Source organism: Fonsecaea multimorphosa (assembly GCF_000836435.1).
Source record: "Fonsecaea multimorphosa CBS 102226 unplaced genomic scaffold supercont1.54, whole genome shotgun sequence".
In the NCBI taxonomy this organism is placed as follows: domain Eukaryota; kingdom Fungi; phylum Ascomycota; class Eurotiomycetes; order Chaetothyriales; family Herpotrichiellaceae; genus Fonsecaea; species Fonsecaea multimorphosa.
The window spans coordinates 1-16,886 of NW_015971688.1; the positions used below are offsets into that span (position 1 = coordinate 1).

Below are 16,886 nucleotides of genomic sequence, written 5' to 3' on the forward strand. Positions count from 1 at the left end.
TAAATATAGTATAAATCGAAATTATCTATTTATTTCCTAAATAGGTTAGTATACTATAAACTTACGCTAGTATCTAGTCTAAAATTATATCTAGAAACTATATATAAAAGATAACTAGTGGAATACTAATTAAAATAGTTACTTCCTAATTAGGACGCCGCTATACCTATTTGGAATGGTATTCCACGGTGGATGACCATTTCATGAGAGGTTAGGCTCGCACCATAGGCTTGAAGGATTTGCACCCAGCCCTTTGAGTGGTAATTTCGGACCCGGGCCCACGTCCCGCCTCACGTGCCCTTCCTCCTTGCCACAATTTCCCACCGCACCCAGCCATGTCGCTGTTGACGGTAATAGCGACAGCTCTTCGATCCTGGTCGGTGGGGTGAAATTGGTAAAGCCCGAATCGAAAACTACGAAAAGAGGAACACAGGGATTTTCGAAGCTTCCTCCGTCAAGGTGTGATTGAGACTGTGAAAGTTGAACACAACGACATCTCCAGGTGCAGCCAACACCTGATCAGGGTCAAACAGCAGCTGCATTTGCATTCCCAGACCGCTCCCTAGGTCATAAGTTACAGGAATATGTGCAATTCCCCGCGGAGGGTTTGCATGGGGACGAGATCAGGAGAGGAGTAGAGCTAACTTTAGTCTGTTGTTAGCTTGGTCGAGCCGGCTGATTGTGAGTGCCACGGCGCGAAGGCACTAGCCCTCGAACAAGCGAGTCACCAATAATAGCCGTCATCCACAGTACCCACCCGGATAGGTACCATCCGTGCTGGGGCACTAGACCGTTTGAACCCCCAGGCGGCTCGCGCGAGCCGGGGTGGAGCACAGGCCGGCATCACCCTCGTCCCAATGTCGAATTTCAACGCGACGCCAGTGTCCGAAAACCCATTGGGCATGAAGGTTCGAAACGCTCACAAACTGTTTCATCTCACAGTTGCATAGCCGCCCAGCTCGCGTTTGTCAAGAGCAAAGGCACTCCCCATGATTTATATGCTGCACTGTAAAGGCCTCCTCGGAAAGTTTCTCAACCTTGTCCACAGCCAGAAAGTTCGCTATCCAAAGGCTTCTGCGGCACAATGGCAGATCCCATAAGCTTGTCATCGGGCCTACTGGCGTTGGCACTGTTTGCACTACAGTCTAGCCGAACACTATATCAAGAGATTCGAGCTTTCCAGAATCAAGGCAAAGCCGTGCGTGTGCTTAAGGACGAACTCGAGGCACTCGAAAACGTTCTAAAGGTCCTCCACGAGACACTCAACAACGAGGAGGTAGACCTCAAGGGACTGGAGCTGCCACTCTTGCGTTGCGGCAATGCCTGCAAGGATTTCCAAGTCCTGGTTGCGAAATTGACAAAAGGTTCTTCGTCGGGAAATGCAAGTTGGAGGGACTGGGCGAAATTAAAGTACATGGGCGACGATATTACAGGCTTCAAAGATATGTTGGCGGGATACAAGTCAACCATCACCTTCAAGTTCGCGTCTATTCCTTCTATCTGTACCCGTTGCACCACTCCTATTTATTCAAACTCACCTCAGCGGTCAAGTTCAGCGAGTTTGATTTGTTTGTGCCAGAAGTTCTCGCATATTCAGTCCTTCTTGACTTCAAGAAAGCCAACCTCCATCAACTGAGGCAAGAAAGTCAGCCTCGATCATGTAGGAATGAAATTTGGCGGTGTACCTCTGTAGACTGATCCAGTCACAAACGATGCATCATTGCTCAGTAGGAAGGCAATGATGTTAGCAGGCTCACGTGGATCTGCTTGCCGGTCCAAAGCTTGCTGGTTTGTCCCTAGTCTTTGGCCTGAGGCTTTTTGGAGGCCTTCCACCAACGGTGTTTGGATAATTCCTAGATGGCAGGGATTAATGACAGTTTCGCAGGATCCGCGGTATCTCACCTGGGGCAATGGCATTGACTCTGATGTTCTTAGAGCCCACTTCTCGAGCGGCAGTTTTCGTCAAGCCAACGACCGCATGCTTTGAAGCCACATAGGCGCAAGCTCCACTGCCTCCGCTCAAACCACCAACACTGGCAACATTGACCTGCGTGGGAAAAGAAGGAATTTGATTAGAGGACGTCAAACACACAGCTGGGTTTTGTGGAAGTTTCTCACAATTGATGCTCCTTCCGTCATGTTTTTCAGTTGTGCTCGCATGCACAGGAAGACGCCTTTTGCGTTGATGTCTGGTCAAGTTTGTTGTTAGTATTTGGTGAATACTGCAAAGGAAAGAAAGAATTCAAGAGGAAGGGTAGCCCAACTCATGATCAAATCCCAGTGGTCCTCAGTCGTCTCGATGAACGGAGCGGACTTCAACGCCAGGCCTGCAACATTGGCGGCGCCATCGAGCTTTCCAAACCGCTGTACAATGTCCTTGATCCACCCCTCGACCTGTTCATTTGAAGTCACATCCACCTTGGAAGCGATATGCTTGTCACCGGGGAGGGACGCCGCAGCAGATTCCACCGCATCTTTGTTGATATCTCCCAAGGCCACAATCGCACCTCGTGTGGCCAGGACTTGTGCTGTGGCAAGACCAATCCCACTGGCCGCGCCGGTGACAGCGATCTACAGTGCGAGTTCAGTGGCGGGCCTTTTTTTGGAACGATGATGGGTGGATTATTGCACTCACTACTTTTCCTTGCAAGGAAGTCATTATCTGCGACTGATCTCTGAAGACTGCAACCTACTCCCACTAGGTCTTGATGCAATAAAGTAGAGTTCCAAGCCCGCAGAGGCTCAAGTCGTCAGCCTTCCGCCTCGTATTCCACCATAAGACAAAGATTCGACTGCAATTGGAGCTCCAAGATTTAAAGGGTGGAGAGCCTCACCTCGGGTTGTCATACCAAACATCCAGCTTGAAGTATCGTAATTGAGCACCGTGTACGGGACGCTTTGATCAAGGTTCGCCTTAGGCTAGCCTTCAGGGTCTGGATGCGCTTGCATAGCTCCTCAAGCTTCCTAAATAGCTACCCAGCGGTGGTATGGAGTGCCACTGCGGCGGAAGGTCAGTTCCGCTTAGATTACTCGGTATTTCTTTAATGACGCGCCCCCTCGGCCCCTGGCCCTTACCTAAGCTGCCCTAAAAATGTGGGAGTGTCAGGTGAGGGGTATCCCACATCCAGCTCCTCGGCGCCCACGCAAGTGCTTAGGCGAATCTCTTTTCCGCCTGTCCTGCTCACTTCTCACGCCGACCCCCTTTGAACACCGGAAGATAAGTGTCGCTCGCCTGAAGATAGCCAACGCTCTCTCGCGGCCCTGAGATTCCCTTCTGTATTGCTTCTCGACCCACCCTTGCCTGCAACATGAGTAACCGCAGTGCTGGTGCTCATGCTCGGGTCTCTGCTGCCTGTAGTGCCTGTCGCAATCGACGCACAAAGGTGGGTTAACCGTGGCTGCCAGATTGTTGCTTTGCTCATTGGGGCTGACGGGTATCGTGATCCAGTGCACTACGGATGCTGGTCAAACGTCCTGCAACTACTGTCGGAGCAAGGGCCATGAGTGCACCTTTCAGAGGTCTGACGAGAGGAAGAGGTAGATACCCCCCAATTTGCTCCAGCCATGTGGATGGTGCCCCTGACGGTTGGAGGCCCAAATCCAAGGTGTATCTGAACTCGCTGCTTGAAAACATCGAATCCCTTGAGCACCGGATACGAGAAGCCGGTTTGGAACCTCCTCAGCTTCCTCAAAAGGTCACTCGAACGCAGCCATCTCTGCAATACGCACGCCCCACGCATTCTTCATCAGAAGCACCACCCTTGGAGGCAGCAACCTCGGAAAATCATTCTGACACTGCGCGCTCGCCAAATGCATGGCCGTTAATCTTTCCAGACAACCATGCTCACGAGTCACCTGCATCAGCAGACGCAGTGTTGATATCGCATAGGTCACCGGGCAGCACAAGTGGGCTTAACCTCTCCAAACCTAACAATACGGTTCGTCCACGAAGTGCTTCCAATCCTCCGAGGTTAAGCAATAGGAAGAGCACAGTATGGAATCTGATCTATGGAAACGACCGACTTATCTACGACAAGAGAACAGGTCGCGTCAGCTATCTCAGCGCATCCACTTCCTACAAGATCTTTATCAAGGACCACGCTGCCCTCGAGTCCACGCATTTAGACAAGCAGTCCTACCGCATCCTCGCCGATATTCCCGCAGACCTGGAGAGTTATCTGATGGATCTTTTTTGGAACCAATACAATAACACGCTGCGCGTTGTGGACCAAGTTAAGTTCAAAGGCGACCAGAGCAGTGGGGGTACCACATACTATTCAGGACTGCTTCACCTCGTATGCTTGGCTATGGGTTTTCACTACGCGGACAAGACCCGGCCTGGAATGCAACAAATCACAGCCGAGGACAAGCAGAGTGTCTTCTGGCGCGAAGCGAAATACATGTTGGATCGCGAGCTCAACGATCCTGGAGGGCTCACGACTATCCAGGCCATGTTGATCTTGAGCGACCTCGAATGTGCGTGTGGTCGGGACGACTCGGCCGCTTTGTACATCACCATCTCATGTCACCTCGCCTTCCAATTCGGGCTCAACATAGATTGTTCAAGCCTGAATTTGCCCGAGTCGAAAACGAAGTTTCGGAAGGATGTATTACGTTCGTGCATAATATACGACCAGGCCTGGGCTTTGCACCTGGGAAGACCAACCAATATCAAACTCGCTGACGTGGCGAGCCCTTGCTTAAACACCCGCAGCTCGAATTCCGGCGAGTCTGCACTTCGTCCACCACATGCTATTGCCAGTGAGTCCACTTCGTCAGAAGACTTCCTCATCGAACAGATACTCGATGCCTTACTGGAACTTTCGGAGCTCAGTTCTAAAATTCAGGGACTGGCACAACCAATGCTCAGTCCTGACGCGGTCGGAGATGAGGGCAGGTTGGTCGACGTTGCCATGTTGGACAACAAATTGAAATCTTGGTACAGCTCGCTGCCTCCACGGCTGACCTGGACTCCGGAAAATGTCCAAGACGCACCACGGGCGTTCTTCTTGATTCAGTAAGTCATCCTGGTTTGGAAATCTCCCTTCGCTGTCCGCCCCTGGGTCCACGCAGCCAATGTTACTCTGTCCACGTCTAACACTTCGTACAGTCAACAGTACCACGTGTCTCAACTCGTCCTCTATGGTCCTTACGGGAGGTACGAGGACGCCGTAGGAGTAGAGCCTGCCAAGTCACCTGGCGCCGCAGAGAAATCCTCCGAGACCAGCGAATCCAATTGGATGCGCGACATGGCCCGATCCATTACGATGAAGGCCGCGATGAACATCGTCCGTGGCTTCACGAGCTACCGTCAAAAATTCGGCACGTGCCAAACAAACGTGTTCGCTCTTCAACAAGCCGGCACTGCGTTCTTGGCTCTGATGTGCAGTACCAAAGCCAGCACCGAGAGGGAGAAGCGGATAATGGGCTTACAGCATCTGTACTGGCTGATGGAGCAGCTGCGAGAAATGTCTCACATTTGCTACCCGGCGCAGATAATGTGCCGTGTCATCAAGCACGAGATGGAACAACTTGGACTCGACTTTGCAGAGCTGCCAGCACCACCATATACTCAAGGGTATAACGCAACCGCGTTGTCGACGACTGCTGATCGAGGCACAAAATCTCCACCATCCTCATCCTTTGACGCAGGCCCTACGAGGAAACGACCTCGTCTCTCCACGGGACAAGATGATCCCGCCGCCACCATTACAGTACTCCCTCACTCTAGTCTGACCCAGAACATGCCCTCCCCCAGCAATCCATCACTGAATCAGTTTCGTGACATTGGGCAGAAACCTACATCTCCGTCCTCGCTCAACGTCCTTGACGGTCGACCTTCTGGAACGTCTCCTGGTGACCGATTTGGGTCGATGATGAACATAGCAGATCCAGTTCTGGACCTTGGCACGACAGTCCCAAATTTACCGCCGGACTACTCACAAACGCCGCCGCTGTTCGATTTTCAAGGCCACAACATGATTGGCAACGATTTCCTTGACTTATTTCTTCCAAATTCGCGTTTCCTCGATGCACTCGACCCTCATTCGAAGCTTCTTCCAGGCGTAAGACACTTTGGATAGCTGCAAGGCTCTCTGAGGAATTTGAAGACACGGGACTATTGTAATGGAGTCACTAAGAACATAAGTCTCAAAACGTTGGCCTGCTCTGCTACTTTTCAGTCTCGAATGTTCCACGTTCTTTTTTTCGGTGTTGAATTTTCCACCTCTTCTGCATGCGTGGTTTCCTCAATGTTCTTCCGCTCCCCCAACTGCGTGCCCAGAGCCTGCGCAGCAGCGGTCTCCACCCCCACACACACATACCCTTCAAACTTTCGAGCCGGCAATCTCGCCTCGATCATCTCATGGATTTCCTCCAGAGTTCGATCTTTGGTCTCCGGTAAGAAGAGCCACGTCAACATGGCACAGACCATATTCGACCCGAACCAGATGTAGCCATACTTTGGACCCCAGTCGAAACTGGCAGGATTAATGAAATAAGGCGCCGAGAATGTCCCCGCCCAGTTTCCTAGGAAGTTGATCGCCGCAGCAGGGCCGAAGGTGAATGCTCGAAGCTGGTTGTTGGCGTATTCGCCGCCTAATAGCCAGGCGTAGGCGCTAGGAACGAAATGGGTTAATTCGAAAGTGAAAGGCTGTAAAGGGCAAAACAACTTACAGTAAGTGTGTGACAGCCACTTCTTCGAACAAAGAGTAGGCTGAGTAGTACACCAATCAAGCCGACCGCCGCGACCAAGATTCTGTAAGCCAGGGGATTGTCAACGCCGGAAAACTCCAAGAAGTAGACCGTGTAGATGTTAATACAGCTCGGTCTGTTGAGATAGACTTGTTAGCGAAGTACTTATAGCTGTAGGTAAAATGTCAACACAGGGCGAGACAAACCCGTTAGCTGCATGGAAAGACACAACAGATATCGAGAGGAGAGTACGTCAGAGGTTAGTGCCACGCCATATCTCCCGGAACAATGCGTTCTTGCTATGCTGAATCTGTTCTCTCGTAGACTGGCGGATTTCGTTCAACTCGGTCTGGAGTTCAAGCTCACTGATCTTGTGATTTCGCAACCTGCGCAGCGCGGCTTCTGCCTCGCGCTCTCTGTTCATGACCACTAGCCAGCGGGGTGATTCCGGAGCAACGAAGAAGAGCAGTATAGCTTGAATTGTGGGGACGACGAAGAAGATTGCCAGCGGAATCTTATATGCACGCCGGCTGAGCATCGTTCGCGTGCCGTAGTCGACCGCATACCCAACGATCCCGCCCATCGATAAGAGAATTTGGTACGATGCCAGAGCGATGCCGCGGAGATTTGCAGGGGCCGTCTCGTGGGCGTAGAGTGGCGCGAAGGTGATTAGCCAGCCGATGGAAAAGCCTTTATTAGGTGAGTAAGGGTGGTCTCTCATTGCTCGAAACTGGGAACATGGCTTACCCATCAGAAACCGAGCAAAATATAAGACCTCTTTGCTCGTCGTGCCGATTTGGATGGCTGCGGCTGCATAGATGAGAAGTATGGCTGCCCATGGGCCAGGTTTGCGCCCGAACCTGCTGCTAAAAGGGCCGACAAGGAGGGGAGATACAAAGGTTGCGACCGTCATAATGGACGAGATGAGTTGCTGAACGACGTGCTACAAAAACAACGCCTAGCTGACTGCCTCAAACGCCGAATGTGTTTGCACGGACATCAATGTTCCATCTTTTCAAGTGCGGGTCGTAGTAGCCAAAGACTTCGAGGAAGCCGGGCGTTCTACTGCTCGTCAGTCGTTTCCTCCTCTGTACCGGTCGCGGGTCTTACGACAGAAAGCCGCCCACCAGTGCGTAGTCGAGTCCTTCAATGGGAGCGTCAGCTTGTCAACGTGGGTTCCCGCGGGTTTGCAAGCTTTACCGTATTGGAACGACGACAGCATAGCCACAGTGCATATAAAGATGTATTTCCCGTGAGACCAAAAGTCAAGCTTCAGAATGTTTGCAGACACTGTCGTGGTCACCATTGTTATTCCTCCTGTTGCGATACTCAAGCTTAATCGTCCAGAAAGGGATTCGCAGATGCTTCTTCAACACCGTAAAGTAATATATGGATTACTTGTCCCAAGCTCTTATATTATACTATGGGGTCTCCATGTTTCTTCCCCGGGTGCGACTGAAGCCAATAGAGGTTGTTGGAGGTGCAGCCTGGGGTTGAATTGTGGGTGAACTGAAGTCGACCACGGAGTCGCTAAACGAGATCAGTTTCAGTAAACTTTCTGACATTTTCCATCTTCAGAATTCTCAGACTTCGTAGACTGTCGAAATCTTGCCAGAACTGAGATAGTCTCTCTTGCAGAAAATTTATGTGCTTTCCAGCATAAAAAGGGGACGAGGTCATCGTGAATTCAAGATCGCATAACTTCGAACATAACGAAAAAGTCCGTTTCGGCGCCCGGAGTTTCTGACAAAATCTGACAAAACCCTGGGCGCGGTCGACTGGCCGGACCAACATAACATTCAAGCCCGTGCACAGCGTGACGTTTATATGGAAGTTCTGTGGAGATGATCAAGATGCTGTACCACTTCGCGGCTGTGAAACAACGGTTTGCAAAAGAACTTTTGCACGGAGGTTAATTGAAAAGGTATCCCCATTTGCGAGAAAATGACGGCTCCAGTCGCCACGAGTGTGGATCCCACGTCGCCCGTCGCAACTCGGCACAAGAGTCCTCGGAGGATGTCTCCAGGGTATCACCTGGCGATGACAGCAGGTCCAAGAATTCCCTCACCGGGGGTGCCGCACGACGCGAGACGGTGAGGACATGATGCTCATTGCTGTCAAAAGAATCGAGGATTTCGCTGGTACGTGAAACGGCTCTGGCATTCTGAGACAGAAGACAAGTGCCTAGCCGTACGATCAGTCTTCCAGCTAGTCTTGTTCAAGGATCGAGGGAATAGGCTGACTTACGCCTCACGTGTTGAGCCAGTCGATCTTGTATCCTACGTTCTCGTTTATCCCGCACCTCGGACCAGTTGTCCAGCCTGGCGTCCATCCTGGGACGGCCTCGTTTTCGTGGTTCCATCTTGAAGAGGATGATGTATGCGAGGTTAACTTCGGCGGTATCAATCAATAGTCAGATTTCTGATGAAATCTGGGGTGGACGTCCTTCAATCCTGCAAAGAACATAAGGGTTTGGATTTCTGAGAAATCCAGATGAATTCAGGCCAAATCCAATCATCAAGGGAAGGTTCTAGGGGTCATGGGGAGCCTGGGGTTGAGTAAGTATTACTTGGTAGCTCTTGGGGAGCCGAGGCTCCAAGACGGATCGGTAATAGTGACCAATGCCAGATATTGTAAGAAACTCTCCCTTGCCGATGTGAAGAGTGAGTGGAAGAGTATATGACAAAGTCGAACACAGCATTCGCGCAGCCCATCTATTGTCAGAGCCTCCGCAGTTGATTCATGGATTCCAATGCAAAGGCACGCGTCTCAACGCCTGGCAATGGTGAGATCGGCTCAATTTATGCCACGGTCTGCAATATCAAGCTGTTCATGAAAATTCACAAGTCCAGACTGACTCCTTTCCGCAAAAATGGCTGATTGTGCAGACGGCAACTACCAAGAACTACTCGTCAGGGGCAGCACAGGTCCTCTGTTTCCTCAAAATGCAGACCTCTGACGACTGCGTAATCTACCTCTACCACGTCTTATATCGATACTTCGTCATATATCACTACTGTTTGTCACCTCGATGAAGCCCGATATGCTAGAAATTAAGTTTTATCTCTCTGCCATCCCGGCGATACTGGAGAAATATGTCTCAAAGTCACTACAAGATGGCAAACTTCCAGGCGCCGCTTTCGTCGTCCGAAAGTAGGATGAAACAGATTTGTTTCAACATGCATAGATGGGCCGTCAGCAGCCGTGGAATTTGAAGATTTCGAAGGCACAGAGAACATTTAGACGAAGTTGGCTAGAAAAATTTGAAACAGCCTCGCCAAGGTCAGGCTGTGGTTAGCAGGATGTTCTTCTCTTGACCCATCGTGAAGCATTTTGGGTTGAGATTGTTCCGTGCTGACTCTCGCCGGAAAAGGAAAAAAAAAAAAAAAAAAAAAAAAACCTACTTGGTACGAGTACTGAGCAATCGCGTTTCATTTTTCGAAACGCCAGACCGCCGGCGAAGGAGCCAATGCAAGTAGCAACGGGTACTCTGGTTCTTTGCTGTGGATGACAAACCTTCCTTCATTGTCCTCCAGGTGTGTAAGCATTGCTTCTTCAGAAATCTTCAGTCTGGAATACTGATACTTGGTATCGCTGCAAGAAGATGATTCAGGAAGGTCGCGAGAGAGCGATGAGAGACGATCTCGCCGTCGGCCTGTGATGATCACTTTCTTACCCAGCGCATGGAAGCGGCGGGCGAAGCTTTCACCGATGCCACTCGTACCTCTGAAGATAAGGATGATTGAGAACGATGCCAGGGCCATGATATGAGGAGAATGCCTATAGCAGGATGGGAACTGTAGGTAAGGTGCTGGTGTTGGGACCAAGTGCAGCTTATCGACGCACAGTCCGAAAGAGCCTGTTTTATATTTGTGACCGCTTCATACCCTACTTTGAGCTTACCCGGCCTCCAGCCCTGGAGATCCTGATTAGCGAAATATGATCCTCACGGTTCGCGGCATGAGAACCGACGAAGACCTTGTAACATGCTCTTGAGCCAGAGCTTGATTTTTAAGCGATTCTGACAAAATCAGCGAGCCCGAGTGGATTGCCAATCCTACTTGCATAATATGTCTATGTTGCATAAGAAGTTGACTATTGAGCCTTTCAAACGTCTGTCAGAAATCAAGTACATGACAGCACATGCCAGGGGCGTAGTACACTTTTCTCAGATCCCACCAATACATAAATATGAGTGACAATGAGATGAAGTTGAGACAGAACTTCACAGAAATCGCTATTTGTAGACTCATATCACCATCAAGCCGATCTAGCTCCTAGGGCTTGATATATTGCTCGCTCTAATTCGTCGTACAGCTCCGATACCGCGCCATCTCCTGGAGGCAATATTTGAACAAACAGCCTCGCGGCGATTCCTGACTTGTGGTCGAGCCACTATGTCGTGAGATTGTTAATGAAACAAGAATGAGATCGTGGAAGATGGCTGAGATACGTACCCAACGACAATTAGCTATACCATACCACATCACACTCCCTGCGCGTCGCTTCCCTGGAATATCAACCCGATTTATGGCACCCACAAGGCCATAGTTTAAAGGCATATCCTTCGGAAACTCCGGAGGGAGTATCGCATGATATTCGCCAAAGAATTGATCTAGAACAAAGCTCGCATCGGGAAGCTGCCAACTCAGCAACTCGTGAACTGTGTCTGGCTTGAGAATATTCTGGCCGCCACTCAACAAGCCTCCGAGAAGCTTTGCATAGTCTGCAGCGGTGGAATAGAGACCAACGCCGCCACAATCCATGGGGGTTAGGTCAGGCTTGTAATTTGCACCCAACACAACAGATTCACAAGGCCGAGCGCAGAAACCAATACTCGCTCTTGCTGGCTCGATTTCGTGGTGCTCTGGCTATGTGAATCGTGGTCCTCGTCATGCCCAATGGCTTGAAGATGTTTGACTGCATGTATTCTTCCAAATATAACTGGTTCAGCCACTGCACAACGTGGCCGGCCCAATCAAAGCCGATACCGTAGAGCCAATCTTCACCGGATTGAAGTTTCAATGGTATCTTCAACGATTCAACGGAAAAGGAATTCGCATTGATCGTCGTACCGGTCGACTGGCGCCACTTGATGAGAGCTGGATCCCAGACGTCGTACCCGAAACCACTGGTACGGCTTAGGAGAGTGCTATTTACGTGGTATCAGCTTCGTCTTTGATCACTCGAGGGGGTTGAGGACTAACGTAGAGTCACAGGCTTCATCTGGGCCGTGAAGATTGGACTTCCATCCTCGTTGAAGCCCTGTAGAACAGCTAAGCCAGCAAGCCCGCACGATCTTAGCCAAATCATCGTCCAAACCCACAAGACCGCGTCAACCATTTGCATTGCGGCTACGGATGTAACAAGCTTCGTCATCGAAGCGATCAAACAGACTGTGTCTTGGGTGAAGGGCTCATGGGAGTCAAATGTGCAAAGTCAGCTCCAAAGCTGTAGGACTCTTGGTTTGCGGCCTCAGATGAACTGCTTGTTTCATGCTCTCATTTCGCATCTGGCTCCCCACACAACCCGAACCCTCTTTACCCAACTCCGTACAAAGTGAAAGGTATTATCGCTCACGTCGTCTAGTGCTGGCCCTCAAGATCCTTTTTCATGACACATGGAAGCCGGCATACCCGTTGGCAGGAGAGGAAGCAAGCAATTTCTCCCTGTACGATGGCATCCCAGCCATGAACATCAGCGGCTCTCTCGCCTTGCCTGGGATATTTGCTCCGAAGAACCACCCGTCTGCCTTTGCAAACAAGGTGCTGTTGCCAATGGAAAGGACTTCCTCTCTCCATGCCTTCTCTGATTCTCGAGTTGCTTCAATGACCGTCTGGTCATCACGCCTCATGTGGCGCAAGACGTCCACCAACCAATTGACCTGAAGCTCAATCAGGGTTGGAGCATTGGCCAGGCCAGATGGCGACTGCGGACCATAGATGTAGAAGCAGTTGGGGTACCCAGAGCTGGCGATGCCGAGGTTGGTCCAGATGCCCTGTTGCCATCGATCCTTGATGGTCAAGGTCTTGTCCGTCCCGCGATGGTCAATGTTAGTGATGGTTCCGGAACTGGAATTGAAGCCGGTTGCGAAGACCAGGATATCGAATTCATACTCCGTGCCGTCGCCGAGTCTGACTCCCTTTTCCGTGATCTCCTGGATCGGATTGCTCCTCACATCGACAAGATCGACGTTGTCTTGGTTGAACACTTCGTAGAATGTCGTCTCCAAACAAGGCCTTCTGGTGCCGAATGGGTTCCACTGCTTCTCGGGAGCTAGCAGCTCGGCCTTTTTCGGATCCTTGACTCTGGCATGGACCTTCTTCCGCCAAAAATTGTAAGCTAGGTCGTTGGCCTCTTGGTCCAGCGCGATGTCTTTATAGTTGCCGACCCAAAATTCAAACCCACCCTTCTTCCACTTTTCTTCATAGAACGCCTCTCTCTCCTCGGCCGTGGCTTCTTTTGTCTCTTTGTCGGTCCATGTATAGAGAAATCCTGACCAGGTCTTGCGACTCGCGGTGAACGTGTCTTCTAAGTTGTCCTTGATTATGTTGTTGAATTCTTTATCATAGGGCACCTGGTCCATGGGTAATGCTGTGTTGGGAGTTCGTTGAAAGACTGTCATGTGGTCCACCTGAGGACCAAGCTCTTGGATAACCTGTACGCCAGAGGCACCTGTGCCAATGACACCCATCCTCTTGCCTTTGACGTCCAGGCCGTTCTGGGGCCAGAAGGAAGTGTGGCATGAAAAGCCTCTATAGTTCTCCACACCTTTGAAATCAGGCATCCACGCCTGTGCGTTGAGGCCGGTGCAGTAGACCAGGAACCGAGCGGTGGCTATCCCAGTGGTGACATTGTTGATGGTGTCGGTGAAACTGACGCGCCAGAGTCTGAGCTCGGCATCCCAGTGAGCTTCACGGACCTCGGCGTTGTAGGTCGTGTCCTTGCTGATGTCCCAGGTCTTGTCGAGATGGTTGAAGTAGGCCTTCAGTTCCTTCTGGCCAGGGTACCGCTCTGACCAGTTCCACTGGTCCCACACGTCGTCGGAGGTGAACTGGTAGATTGGGACATTTGAATCAACGCGGGCCCCTGGGTAGCAGTTCCAGTGCCAGGCTCCACCGAGCCCGTTGCCACGTTCAAAGATGTGGCAGTTGAACTTGAATTTCCTCAAGTTCTGCAAGGTGTATATGCCACCGAAACCACCGCCGACGATGATCACGTCGTAATGGAGGGGCTCAGCAATTGAACCCATACTGACGATCTGGGTGTTTGAAGGGAGGTAAAGGGGAACGCCTCTCAGAACTCAAAACGGAGGTATCTGGTGCAAGGCAGTTGCAAGATTGATCGAATTAGACCGTCACTTACATCAAGATAAATGGCCGACCTGGAAGATAATCACATCTATAATATAGACAGATGCACAAGCTTGCCAGAGCATTCAATCCGTAAAAGCAAGCGTTTGCATGTGAAGCTCACCTTGACCCATCGGCACTGTTTGGCTATAGGCCGACAAAACAATCGGCTTGAGATATCCCCTGCGAAGGGACCGTATTGCAGATGCGCGGATCATCGACCCAGGTGCGGATACTTACCTGGACAACCCATGCAGAAGCCGAAGTACTTGGGTAATCTCAAGGAACACAGCCAGCTCTGTAGGGTGCTGGGTCTCATTCTCCGGGGGCACCGCCGTTGCGAAGGCTGTATGGCAAGAGGAGGAGACCTTGGTGTAATGGCCAAGGTTCCAGCCTAACATTTGGGGCCTCAGATCAATCTTATCGGCAGAAGTCGGGCACTTCTATGCCGAACCTTCGGAGACACCCTTGAAAATATTGGCGGGGACGTTTTGTGCAGAAGTTGTGTCCTTGCTCTGAATATCGGCTACTATGAGAACTCGCAGGTTTCGAGTGTGACCGCCAACAGCGGATCGGAGAGTTGCTGGCATTGCAGCTTGGGTTGTCCTGGTACTAATGGACTGCTCTCTGACTGCGCGCTCTCTCTGGTCCGTCGAGAAAGACCAATTCTATGAGGTTGATCCAGGATGTAAGATACTGTTCATTACATGATACAGCAAGTACAAGCGCACGATATCTATCAACCATTCTCTGTAACCTCTTGCACACCTGTCAACCATTCGTTCAAGCTTCAACTCATCTGATTGATCCTCACTTCAACACGAAGCCTGGATAACCCTGCTTCCTGATATCTCCACATGTCTTCCGATATTGCGGCATCCCCTGCATGTAGATGTAGCACTCCCTCGCCTTTCCGGGAATGTTGGCACCAAACCACCAACTCTTTGCGTATTTGAATAGTCCTTTCTCTCCATTTGCAATGATTTGCTCCCTCCACTCCTCTTCAGCATCCCTGGTGCATTCGATCGTCGTGATGTGGTCTCGGCGTAGGTCCCGAAGCATGTCCGTGAGCCAGTTGCCCTGGTACTCGATACAGTTAGGTGCAATCGAGAATGGAGCGGGCGACTGTGGTCCAAAGACGAAGAAGAAGTTGGGGAATCCGTTACTACACATGCCCATATAGGTGTGGCAGCCCTTCTTCCACTTTTCGGCCAGTGTGAAAGAAGGATCGGTGCCGCGGATGTCGACATGAGTCAGGCCGCCCGTGATGGTATCAAAGCCTGTGGCCAGGATAATGACATCGAATTCGAGTTCATCTCCATTTGCTAATCGGATACCCTTCTTTGTGAACGACTCAATCGGAGTTTCGTTGATGTCGACGAGGTCAACGTGAGAAAGGTTGAAGATATCATAGTAAGTCGTGTAAAGGGAAATGCGCTTGGTACCAAATGGATTGGGTGGCACTTCCGGACACAACTTGTCTCTCTTCCATTCGTCTTTGATCAACGGCGCCGTCTTCTTTCGCCAGAACTTGTAGGCAGCGTCAGAAGCCTCAAAGATGACGGACGTATCCTTATAGTTGCCGACCCAAAAGTTGAAGCCGCCTTTGTTCCATAGTTCTTCATATAGCGCCTCGCGTTCTTCCGGTGTGACGTCGAAAGTATTCTTCTCATTCCAGGAAATCAAGAAGCCTGCCCATGTCGTCTTGGCCATCTCCATGATGTCTGGGAGATCTTTTTTTATCTTGATGTTGTCCTCATGTCGTAGCGGCGCTTGGTCCATGGGCAGTGCAATGTTCGGGGTTCGTTGGAACACCGTGAGATGCGATGCGATAGGCCCTATTTCCTGAGTTACTTGAACTCCAGTGGCGCCAGTGCCGAGAATAGCACATCTCTTTCCCTTGAGATCGACGCCTTCGTGTGGCCATCTGGAGGTATGGTATATCGTTCCCTCGAAGTCGTCGACTCCTTGATAAGGAGGCTTATATGGCACCGATGCAAGACCTGCACAGAAAAGCACCATGCGAGTCTTGACGATCGTGGTGGTGTTGTCTTGCTCATTCGAAATCTCGCACGTCCACATCTTTTCGTCGGCATTCCAATGTGTGCTTACCACACGGCAGTGAAAGCTAGCATCCGCGTACAGATTCCAAAGCTTGCCGATGTGGCGGAAGTATGCGTCGAGCTCGTCGCGCTTGGGGTAGGCTTCAGACCATTCCCACTGATCCCACGTCTCTTCTGATGAAAATTGATAGGTTGGGACAATGGAGTCGACGCGAGCTCCAGGGTAACAATTCCAGTGCCATGTGCCTCCAAATTCACTTCCTGCTTCGTAAAGGTGGACGTTGAAGCCGAACTTGCGCAGCTTGTTCAGTAGGTACATACCCCCAAACCCGCCGCCAACGATCAGCACCTCCCATTGTTTGTCCGCGCCCATGGAACCCATTTTGATTCAGACGATGTTGGAAGAAAGGTCGACGTGAAGTTTCAGACTTCGATTTACATGCCGAGGAGTCCTGAAGAGAAAATAACGGCGCCATGATTGATATGCTGGTGATTGTATTCGAGATCTAAACCTTCCTGCCGAACTCCAGCCGGAGATGGTTAGGCAATGAGCAGTCGGTCAGTTCAATGTGTCGCCTACATGATCAGTGAACCGACGAGAGTCGAACTAAGAATGCTCGAGTTAGGCAAGGCTCCAACTCGCCAAAGCCACACCCGATGAGGATCGGAATGGTGGCATGACACACGTGCAGGGTAAGTCCGGAGTAATGTGGAAGGATTTCATTTTCCGCTGTTCCTCCACAGCCAAGAAGTTTGGGAACTTCAAGTTCGTCCGAGC

General features: G+C 50.8%; 8 protein-coding genes across 8 annotated transcripts; 2 read left to right on the forward strand and 6 right to left on the reverse strand.

The window, feature by feature from the left end:
* Positions 1 to 1,084: 1,084 nt before the first annotated feature.
* Positions 1,085 to 1,565, forward strand: Z520_12324 (uncharacterized protein; the record flags this gene model as incomplete). Its single annotated transcript, XM_016782810.1, has 2 exons — positions 1,085 to 1,479; positions 1,544 to 1,565. 2 exons carry the CDS (start codon positions 1,085 to 1,087, stop codon positions 1,563 to 1,565), a joined length of 417 nt encoding a protein of 138 aa, XP_016626058.1.
* Positions 1,566 to 1,656: 91 nt separating this feature from the next.
* On the reverse strand, positions 1,657 to 2,659 carry Z520_12325 (uncharacterized protein; the record flags this gene model as incomplete). The annotated part of the gene is made up of 5 exons (XM_016782811.1): positions 1,657 to 1,853; positions 1,903 to 2,047; positions 2,119 to 2,189; positions 2,265 to 2,571; positions 2,636 to 2,659. 5 exons carry the CDS (start codon positions 2,657 to 2,659, stop codon positions 1,657 to 1,659), a joined length of 744 nt encoding a protein of 247 aa, XP_016626059.1.
* A 674-nt stretch (positions 2,660 to 3,333) lies between these two features.
* On the forward strand, positions 3,334 to 6,083 carry Z520_12326 (uncharacterized protein; the record flags this gene model as incomplete). Its single annotated transcript, XM_016782812.1, has 3 exons — positions 3,334 to 3,383; positions 3,449 to 5,017; positions 5,111 to 6,083. The coding sequence occupies 3 exons, from the start codon at positions 3,334 to 3,336 to the stop codon at positions 6,081 to 6,083; spliced, it is 2,592 nt and encodes an 863-aa protein (XP_016626060.1).
* A 95-nt stretch (positions 6,084 to 6,178) lies between these two features.
* Z520_12327 (uncharacterized protein) lies at positions 6,179 to 7,999 on the reverse strand (the record flags this gene model as incomplete). The annotated part of the gene is made up of 7 exons (XM_016782813.1): positions 6,179 to 6,652; positions 6,676 to 6,829; positions 6,981 to 7,383; positions 7,441 to 7,636; positions 7,692 to 7,755; positions 7,804 to 7,837; positions 7,894 to 7,999. 7 exons carry the CDS (start codon positions 7,997 to 7,999, stop codon positions 6,179 to 6,181), a joined length of 1,431 nt encoding a protein of 476 aa, XP_016626061.1.
* Positions 8,000 to 8,605: 606 nt separating this feature from the next.
* Z520_12328 (uncharacterized protein) lies at positions 8,606 to 9,055 on the reverse strand (the record flags this gene model as incomplete). The annotated part of the gene is made up of 2 exons (XM_016782814.1): positions 8,606 to 8,877; positions 8,941 to 9,055. 2 exons carry the CDS (start codon positions 9,053 to 9,055, stop codon positions 8,606 to 8,608), a joined length of 387 nt encoding a protein of 128 aa, XP_016626062.1.
* Positions 9,056 to 10,953: 1,898 nt separating this feature from the next.
* Z520_12329 (uncharacterized protein) lies at positions 10,954 to 11,459 on the reverse strand (the record flags this gene model as incomplete). Its single annotated transcript, XM_016782815.1, has 2 exons — positions 10,954 to 11,088; positions 11,151 to 11,459. 2 exons carry the CDS (start codon positions 11,457 to 11,459, stop codon positions 10,954 to 10,956), a joined length of 444 nt encoding a protein of 147 aa, XP_016626063.1.
* A 43-nt stretch (positions 11,460 to 11,502) lies between these two features.
* Positions 11,503 to 13,945, reverse strand: Z520_12330 (uncharacterized protein; the record flags this gene model as incomplete). Its single annotated transcript, XM_016782816.1, has 2 exons — positions 11,503 to 11,845; positions 12,330 to 13,945. 2 exons carry the CDS (start codon positions 13,943 to 13,945, stop codon positions 11,503 to 11,505), a joined length of 1,959 nt encoding a protein of 652 aa, XP_016626064.1.
* A 910-nt stretch (positions 13,946 to 14,855) lies between these two features.
* Z520_12331 (uncharacterized protein) lies at positions 14,856 to 16,490 on the reverse strand (the record flags this gene model as incomplete). Its single annotated transcript, XM_016782817.1, has 1 exon — positions 14,856 to 16,490. The coding sequence occupies one exon, from the start codon at positions 16,488 to 16,490 to the stop codon at positions 14,856 to 14,858; it is 1,635 nt and encodes a 544-aa protein (XP_016626065.1).
* Positions 16,491 to 16,886: the final 396 nt, after the last annotated feature.